Below are 9,258 nucleotides of genomic sequence, written 5' to 3'. Positions count from 1 at the left end.
CCTTCACTAAGGTTTTTTCCCACTGGATTTTTTTTTTTGTAAGGTTTTAACGAGGCAATAATCCTAAATGGTCATCCAAAGGGGAGTGTTGTGACGAGGATGGATAAGGATGATGGATGCCCATTTATGAGGGCACATTTTCCCTATGTTGAAAGAAATAAATGAAGTTTGAAATGTAAACTTTGTGTGCCTATAAATACATGTACTGAGGCAAAGAGGGGATACACACAATCAATAAAATCGTCTCTCTCTTTATTTTCTACGAATAGTTTCTCTCTCTCTTTCTTTTGTTACTACTTATAAATATATGAATAATTTCTATTGAGCTAATTACATTAATACTAGAGTCTTCTATTTATACATCTTTATTTTATATTTAGTATATCTTTTATTTATTTTACAATAGAATCTTATAATTTAAGGAATATATTAGGATGAAATGTATCTAATTATTTATTCTACTTTATTTTCTTTCATTATGAATTCGATGTTCTAACTTTCGTAAACGCTTTGACATAACACATAAGTCACAAAGTTCCAATTAAATCATGATGGATAAGCAGCATACTCATCTTTGCAGTTAGCTGACGTCTGCAATATGTGGTTTGTGTATTTTTAAATGCATATCAATTATTTCGCAAATTATACTACTTAATAATAATTTTGCAATCTCGTGTATCTTAATGGACCATACATATGTAATTTATGCGTATAATGATAATGACTAATTCAAACTTTCTTTAAATAGTTGATTGAACGTCATCATGAATGTTACAAACAGGCCATAATGAGACATTTTCAAAGGCACTCGTGGTACAAACAGGTTATCATTACTAAATAAATAATAATAATTGTCTTAACTATCATCCATAAGAAAATTTAATTGTTCAACCACAAACGACTAAAATAAATAAAGAACTATCCAGTTGGAAAAATTAATACATTAGAAAAACCAATGTAGTTGAACACGTAATCAAACAAATTGATTTTTTTTAAATATGATTTCTTCCAAGACGGTTATTTAGAACCAGAGGAGTACTTTGAAGATGTAACAACATAAATTCAATCCGATTATCCTAACCAAGCTTACAATTCTACATAGAATGGGTATGAGCATCACAACGGAATGATGCTCTTAAAACACAAAATTACAATTACAATTACAATTACATCTAAAATTACAAAGTCAAACACCCTCAAAAGTCTCGAACTAAAGTACTAAACCCACTTTGATGTCACGTTCAATACCTGCCAGAACATTAAACATCAAGAACTATAATTACAATGCCATCAATTACAAAAAATACAGATGCATTGCCCGTGTATAGCTGGGACTATGAATATTGCAAGGCCTTCCTTTCCGTGGGAAGTAATCAAACAATTGAACAATCATTCGAATCTGAAAATAAGAAGCATTTAAAATCTCTCACAATTAACTATGCTTCTCTATTCATCAAATTCTATAAGATTGACGCTACATTCTACAGCCAAATCTTATGCAAAAGGATTTCCCCCAAAAGATGCAACCGGTTCCTGCGTCTGGATATTCCTGCAAATTTGCAGTTCAGTCAATGAACAAAAATGTGATTACTCAATCCTACGAAAATACACATGTAGATTAATTTCCTCTCCCAATCTACCTTCATGCTGCAACCTACCTCCCATGTAATATGGTAGCTTTTTGTATTATCAATTAGTTTTGGTTAAAAAAAAAAATTGTTTAGCAAAAATCACTCGGGGCAGATTACTTGATTTACAGCATTGCAATAGCCTAGTCTTCCAACTTTATATCACATGCACATTTATCTACTAAAGCTGGATCCTAATGGACCACACCCAATCTTTTCTTTAGTGCCATGCAACAAATAATGCCTCTTCACAACCACTAGTGGACCTTGTTTTCTTTCCCTTTCGGGGTTAGTGAGGAATCTATCTTGTGGCCAATACCCTGTAATTATTATTATTATTTTTTAAATATTCAAGGATATCCATAAAGGATGAACCATTTAAGAAAAGACCACTAAATGAAGGTTTTCCTCTGGATACAATTTACTAGCCTATGTTACATAGCTCATGTTATATAGCCGGTCCCAAGCTCATAAAGGAGGAGGGTTGCACTAGGCCCTCGACAATCAACATAAAATCTTAGTCGAATCTGCATGACATGGACCAAAGACAATAGCATTTACTAGCCTCAATTTCAGTATCTCAGACTCAGTATTTGACTGATTTGGTATGGAAGGTGCTATCAGAAATTCATAAATACTCTTCCAACGGTGACAATAACTAAAGTTCAAGATGCCAATAGATTTTACATCTTAGCACAAAGAATAAAGCATGAGGCATATACACATTCATCTATCACAAAGAATCTCAAGCAAAATATTCAAGGCAGGAAAAAGGAAGCCGGGAATATTTGCCAACTTACGATATTTGAGAACTTGGCGGTTGAGCAGCCAAGAATGTCAAACCACCACCTGCGTAATTGGACCAAAATCAGTAATTCAAAATACAATGATGGGAAAAAATAAAGTAAATTATAATTCATGATACACATTTAAAATGTGTTAAAACCTCAGCATGACTAGTCTTGGAAGACTACCTTGTCCAGCAGAGGAGATGTAGGAGTTAACTGAATTTTGAGGAAGCCATGGTTCGGCAATACCACTATGGAAAGTGGGTTGAAACTGCGCATCGGGCAGAGCAGCTTGCAATGAGCTAAGATCAAGAAACTGCAAGTGACATGGCAAACATTATAGGTTACAGCAAACTGGAAACAAGTTTACAATTTCTGTCTCCTATCCCTTAAATAACATTGTCAAATTTGTATCTTTTAATTATGCAGCAACGAAGTGTTACTACTCAGTTCTAAATTGACATAACTAATAAATGAATGTACTGAATTATATATCATGCAATCAAGTGAAAAAGCAAAATAAAAGCATTAAACATTGATCATACATGTTCTTATCCCACTGGAAAGAGGTAAAAGAAGAATGGTCATAACACACAAAAATTATATATGATTCACACATTTGCACAAAAATCCAGAATTCGAATCAGCTGACCAACTTCTATAGGCAGACTAAAACAACAGATGTAAATACAGAAGAAACTCAATACCAGCAACCTGAGATTGAGGTGAAATTAATTATATTTACAAAGCAGAAGAGAAATGCTTAATCAAACTAAGAAACTAGTGCCAAAGTGTGATACCAAATGAAAAGAGTGTCCCAAATAAATGCAGAAATACCAAGTGTTACTAAAACTGGTTTATTGAGTGTGATATACACATCATCAGCCATACCCTATTCACATTACATGACATACCATATTACCGTGCTCTACATCTGATACATCAGCATCATCAAGAAAATCAAATGGATTAGTTGATTTATGACTGTTTCCATTAGGTTGACTCTCTCCCTGAAAGGAATAACAAAATGATAAGCTAAAGCAAACTGAAATAGACGAAATATGAAGTAATCCCACAAACCATAGGAGGAATTGCAGAGGGAGGATATGCTGAGCCACCACTAAAATTTGATGAGATTTCATGATCATCAAACCCGCCAATAGGGGCAATGCCTTGCATCCCACCTTCATTGCACCCCTGGTTATACATATAATTTTAAGGAGAAAAGACATACAGAATTTCTTTAATTTTTAACACAGTAACTCTAATATTATGGTAAACACCATATGGAGACCAACCTCAGAAGCTCTTAAATCCAAATATTGATCATCAGTTGATGGAAGATTTTGCAGTTGTAATCCCTGATTAAGGCCATCCGCAGAAGCCGGGGTAACAGAATCTTCAAATGCACTCCAAGGCTGTTCAGACTCAACATGTGAAATCTTATTTAAGTTTTGGTTTATTGCAGTGTCAGCAATTTTGTAATTTATCAAGGAGTATAGCACAATGATATAAAATCAGCTATGCACCAAACTTCCTAGTACTTACTTGAGTGCTTGTTGCTGTCACAGAAACTTGTTCTTCTCCATTCCATGCACCATCATGCCATACATTAGATGTAACTGAAGAAGGAACACTAACACCAGAAGTTTCAAATGAAGGCCATTGCATATCTCCATTCAAGTTCAAGAATGGATCAAATCTGTCCTGCAATGTGTCAGCAGTTGATGGCAGTACTGCTGGAGTTTCAACTTTTGCAGTAGATGCTGTGTACTGAGGCATATCAAATGTTGCCCAACCTTCATTTTTAGGGGCAGATAACTCCAATGACTTTTCATCTGAGGTTGCAGTTGATGGCTGCTGAGAAAGGTCTGCAAAAAAGTCAACTGATGAAGGTTGGGAAGTTTGTGTTGGTTGACTCTCATTGGAATATGGAACTGCAGACAAAACAGATGCTTGAAACAGATCCACTGATGTAGACTGAGAGGGTGCTCCTGGCAACTGAAAAAGATCAATGGATGGTTCTGCTGCAACAGGTGCGTTGGAAATATCAGAGCTAGTAGAACCTGCTGGACCAGGTGGTTGGGGAACACAAGAAACTTTAGTCTGTAGCGGTTCAAAAGCTTGGACAGGTTCAGAGAAAAAATCAACTAAACCACCAGAATTGTGAGATCTGAAAGATGACAGGTTGCTGTCCATTGATCCCAGTGAAGCAGTCCTCTGAGGGAAAGGCACAAACTAATGTCGTCAGTGTTAAGAGAAAGATATAATCAGCATGCTGCTGAAAAAGGATCACATGGACCATGAACTTAGATAAAAAAGGCTCACACAAACATTAATACATTACACAAACTCACTTGTCCATCACCAACTTAAAAATAAAATGCACCTACTTTTCAATATATCCTTATTTATGATATTCAGATTAACAAGACAGGTCTAATCAACAAGAAATCAAGAAGACACCACAGAGGGAAATAAGCAGACACATTGTCTGACGTGCCTAGAGCAGAATAAAATACCAAGTCAGCTAAGCTTAATCCCAAATATCCAGCCACCGGTGTTATGGGTAAATTGAGATTTGTGGTTCGTTAATTGATTAGTGAACGGAAATGAACGAAGAAAGATGAAATCTAGCTGATAATAATCTATTTATCTGAATCAATATTTTCTACTATGAAGTACATTAGACATCTAGCACCTTTTTCATTTACAAGGTACCAAAAGAAGTGAAAAGGTGAATAGAATACGAAATAAACTACTGGGGCTTAAACTAGGATATTGAAAGTGCACACACATCTTTGAATGCATCCATCATAGAAGTAAAAATAAGAGAAACAAACCTGTGGAAGCCGAATTCCTTCCATATCTCTCTTAGCATTAGTTTCCAGAGATGTATTCCTTGCAAAAGCCCAGACATCTTCACTTGAATGGTGACCTGAATGCCGATAGGGTGGACTATGAAATCCAATATCCTTATGAAAGTTGGGAGACTGAACCTCAGATTTGAATTGCTCACCCCCACTAGACACAGAAAAGTCAGAAATTCTCGGACCAGATCCCTCATTGGCAAATCTATCCTCATAGGCATGATCACTGAAGCGTCCAGGACTATAGATAATACTACTCATCTTTCCTTCATAGCGAACTTTATCTGAACCAGGCTTCCTGGTCAATGCAGCTGCTTGTTTCCCATACCGTCGATCTTCGTATTGGTAATCATATGGAGGGCTTTGTGAATAGGAGTGATAAGAACTAGCACGCCGTGTATCATCTTCATTGATTCTAGGGTTCTACATTCAGTGACAAATATAACATGTTTTGCGTAAACTGACATTAAGAAACAAATTCATGTTATCAGGGCATGAGGGCAAGTAACTAGACTGGACCCTGCATTAACACAAGATGCTTATGCACCGGGCTGTCCTTTTTGTTTTATAAGCAAAACACACAAAGTAAAACCATATGGCTCCATTATTAATTTCTTTTTATATTTTTCTTCTCATGCAATGTTAAGAATTGAATTAAATATAAGATAAAATAAAAGCACCCTTCAATATTTATCAGGAAAAAAGAATGCCTTGTAGTTAACATACCAATCAAACATATTCTACACCATTAAATATCATCAAAAACTTGGCAACTTTGTTTCGAGGGGGGAAAAACAAAGAAACTATAGTTAAAATAAGACTCAAGCAAAAATAAGCTTAAAGAAAATGGCTGTGCATAGACAAATAAATATGCAAGAATAGATTGCCTGCATATCTCTTGGAGGCTTGTCAGAAGATTTGGTTGCAGCATATCTTCGATCGACGTATACGTGCCTGATAAACTCCCTTATTTTATCGACATTGCTTCAAAAGAAAAACATGACTATGTCACATAATGAGCTTCCCATATTCAGAATCATATATGTAAATATATCATTTTAATTTGGCAGCCTTAGTAAAAAGCAAAAACATATTAAACCTGCTATCTGGCAGCCGTTGCCTCTGGAAGTCCCAATTTTTCAAATATATTTCCCGTGCACGCTGAAATGATATAGCCATGAATAAATCTCACTTTGAGAAGACAATAAATGTAGCTCCAAATGTCAAAAGAAGATAATGCACACTATACCTGGTTACCCGCATTCTGAAGAGAATCAACTTCCTGTGATGTGAACTTTGCCATAGATACAGACTTCACACGATGGGTAAACTCACGACTGCATGGCACAAAGACAAACAGTTAAGAACCATGCACCATAACCAATTATAACCACCAATTCAGCTCCAAGAGAATTTCATGATTAAAAAGAATCCATACCAAGTATGATTGAATGAATATACATAATTTATTACCATTAAGCTATAGGTTATTGGTGGGTATAATTGTTCAATAAAAAGCAGCAGCCCACCACCCAAGCACCCACCCAAAAGAAAGTAATTAATATTACTTGGAATCTCTTATCTCCTACTGAAATGCTATGCACAATTCAAGATTCTGGATTTGACTAAATGTTTAACTTGCACCAAGAGAAAACAAAGCATAATATATTCACAACAATGAAAAGGAACTCACTGGATTCCACTGCAAGTCATGCAAACGAAGGTCCAAAAGTTGGTACAAACATATTGCGGGCCCTGCACAAATGGTTGTTAAAGTACAAGTAAGGTGAATTTAAAGTCGAAATTAATCTTGTAATATGAAAGATAAAGCTTTCATGAGCACTTCTGTTCATAGATCGTCTAGAATCCACAGAAATTGGGAAATAAAATTACTTAACCCTTCATGGGATGCAAAGAAAGGGGGAAATTACAGGCTCAAATTCAGGGGAAGGAAAAAATCAATCAACTTCACTGACTTCAGCAAATCACATCTTCAGCAAAATTAGTAGTTGTGATGCTAATTTCATCTAAATATAAAGGAAATCTAAGAAAACTGCAAAACTTCAAGGTTCAATTAAACTTCCCAGCACTTCAATTCCAACCAATCACGCTTCTAAAAGTTTCAAAACTTCGAATTAATCACACAGCATAGAACAGGAAAACACGCAACAAAAAAAATAAAAATAAAAATAATAATTAAGCGACACTTTGCTAATTCCAAACATAGCCAAATAATAATAATAATAATAATAATAATAATAATAATAATAATAATAATAATCACCAGACTGTTACAGTTGATGCATTTTCGATTGGGCGGAAGCTTCATGAGACCTCTGATGATTTTCTCGTTCCTCTCTTCTTCCTTTCTTGTCGCCATTTCACGAAAAAATCACAGCTAAAGAACGCGAGAAACCCTAGAAGTAACTGCAACCGAAGAAATTTTATTTTGCACTCCGGAAATATATAAAAAAAGATGCAGCCTTTTTCAGGTACAGTGTTCTCTGAAGTTAAGAGAAATCGGCGAAGTGAAAACGACGACGTTGCGTCGAAGATTTGAGTGTTCGATCTGAAACTGTAGAGTTTCCGGAAGAAGATGAAGTTAGTGTGTAGTTATTGTGAAATTTAAGAGAAGAAACGCTTTGTGATTTTGGACAAGAACAACTGAATAATAGTGGCCAATAAAAGAAAAAGAAAATGCATTTTCGTTTTACCGATTTAAAAAATAAATAAATAAAATTATTTAACTCTTATGGTCACCATGTTGACTAGTTTCTACTGTGTGCTCCCGAAAATAGAGCCACTGGTGTTTGGTGGGACCACTTTTGAGTGTAACGGGAAGTGCCAACGTTTATGTCCACTTCTTTTTTTTCTTTTCTTTTTTTTTTAAATAATAATAATTGCAACCTTTTTTGTTTGTGTTTTTTTTATCATTATTATTGTGATAATAATTATTAAGCGTTGGCACATCTAACCGGCAAAAAGAAAGTTTTAATAATTTCGAAAAAGGTAAAATACCGAAATTTTAAATAAAAGACAAAATACTGTTTAATCATTTTTTTGCATTTACTCGTAAGTTTATAAACAAAATTAAATATTATGTATTTTGTTTTTTAATAACTAAAAAATATAAATATTTAATTTATTTAAAGACTTACGTGTTTCTGCAAAAAGTATCAGTAAATTATTTTGTTTTTTACTTAAATTTGTAAATATGTGGTGATGTTTTAATTATTTGAAGAAATACCAAGCAAAATGTCTAAAATAACTTATATAACAATTATTTTAAAATAAGCAGCGCCTCGTTTTATTAGAATAAAAGTTAGCTAAAGATTTAAAAACATGTATTATATAAACTTATATATATATATAGGTAACAGGTTCTTCATAAATATTTGTTAACTAAATAAAATTTAAAATACGAGGACAACATTTGTTTAGAGTTGGAGGAGGAGTAATATAACAATTTTAAATTCAAATGCTGCTGACGAGTTAGGAGGCAAAGGGGCTCCCACATTCAGAATACCAAATAGCGTAAATTTGGTTTAGCCTTCAAAAGTATACGAATGTATGTTGAAAATTTTTAAATATTGGATCATTTTTTTTTGCGACATCTAATGTTAAAACCGCTAGTATAATTGTTGTTGAATCTGTATTTTGCAACATTTAATGTAAAAATCGTCCCAATATACAAATGTCAGGATTTTATGCATGTTTATCAGCGATTATAAACCGCTGTTATTTAGCACGATTTTTTCAAATTTACGATTGTTTTCGACAATTTAAAAACTGCCGCAATATAAAAGTGGCAGGGTTTGAAACATGTTTACCAGTAGTTATAAACAGCTGCAATCTAAGATAATTTTTTCAAATTTAAGAATCTTTTTAGCGGTTTAAAACTGTCGTTGAATTCAATACAAAATTTTTAAAAAATTGGGTTTTCCTTTAAAAATCGCAGATATTTTTTTAAAT

General features: G+C 34.0%; 1 protein-coding gene across 4 annotated transcripts; it reads right to left on the bottom strand.

Annotated features, from left to right (window-relative positions):
- Positions 1-961: 961 nt before the first annotated feature.
- On the bottom strand, positions 962-8,006 carry ZIGA4 (ARF GAP-like zinc finger-containing protein ZIGA4). Of its 4 annotated transcripts, none has more exons than XM_088489860.1 (14): positions 7,571-8,006; positions 6,980-7,041; positions 6,536-6,623; positions 6,386-6,447; positions 6,174-6,270; positions 5,436-5,709; positions 5,260-5,354; positions 3,965-4,636; positions 3,715-3,843; positions 3,497-3,613; positions 3,331-3,426; positions 2,603-2,732; positions 2,429-2,477; positions 962-1,549 (listed from the first exon to the last, which is right to left on the bottom strand). In XM_088489860.1, the coding sequence occupies exons 1-14, from the start codon at positions 7,664-7,666 to the stop codon at positions 1,495-1,497; spliced, it is 2,022 nt and encodes a 673-aa protein (XP_088345986.1). In that variant the 5' UTR covers positions 7,667-8,006; the 3' UTR covers positions 962-1,494. The 4 variants fall into 4 exon arrangements, with proteins under 4 accessions (XP_088345986.1, XP_088345987.1, XP_088345984.1 ...); XM_088489861.1 differs by having other exon boundaries at positions 3,715-3,834; XM_088489858.1 differs by having other exon boundaries at positions 5,260-5,709.
- Between the last annotated feature and the right edge of the window lie 1,252 nt (positions 8,007-9,258).

This window comes from Arachis ipaensis, chromosome B6 (assembly GCF_059453495.1).
Source record: "Arachis ipaensis isolate K30076 ecotype BB chromosome B6, ASM5945349v1, whole genome shotgun sequence".
NCBI classification, from domain to species: domain Eukaryota; kingdom Viridiplantae; phylum Streptophyta; class Magnoliopsida; order Fabales; family Fabaceae; genus Arachis; species Arachis ipaensis.
Note: the sequence above shows the minus strand (reverse complement) of the source record. Positions and strands in the feature narration are given on the sequence as shown.

Coding starts and splice junctions, on each gene's coding strand:
- ZIGA4 (XM_088489858.1), bottom strand. CDS start 7,666: ATGGCGACAAGAAAGGAAGAAGAGAGGAACGAGAAAATCATCAGAGGT. Junction 4,637..5,259: donor AAGGAATTCGGCTTCCACAG/GTTTGTTTCTCT, acceptor CCTTTCCCTCAG/AGGACTGCTTCACTGGGATC. Junction 2,478..2,602: donor CATCTCCTCTGCTGGACAAG/GTAGTCTTCCAA, acceptor CCAATTACGCAG/GTGGTGGTTTGACATTCTTG.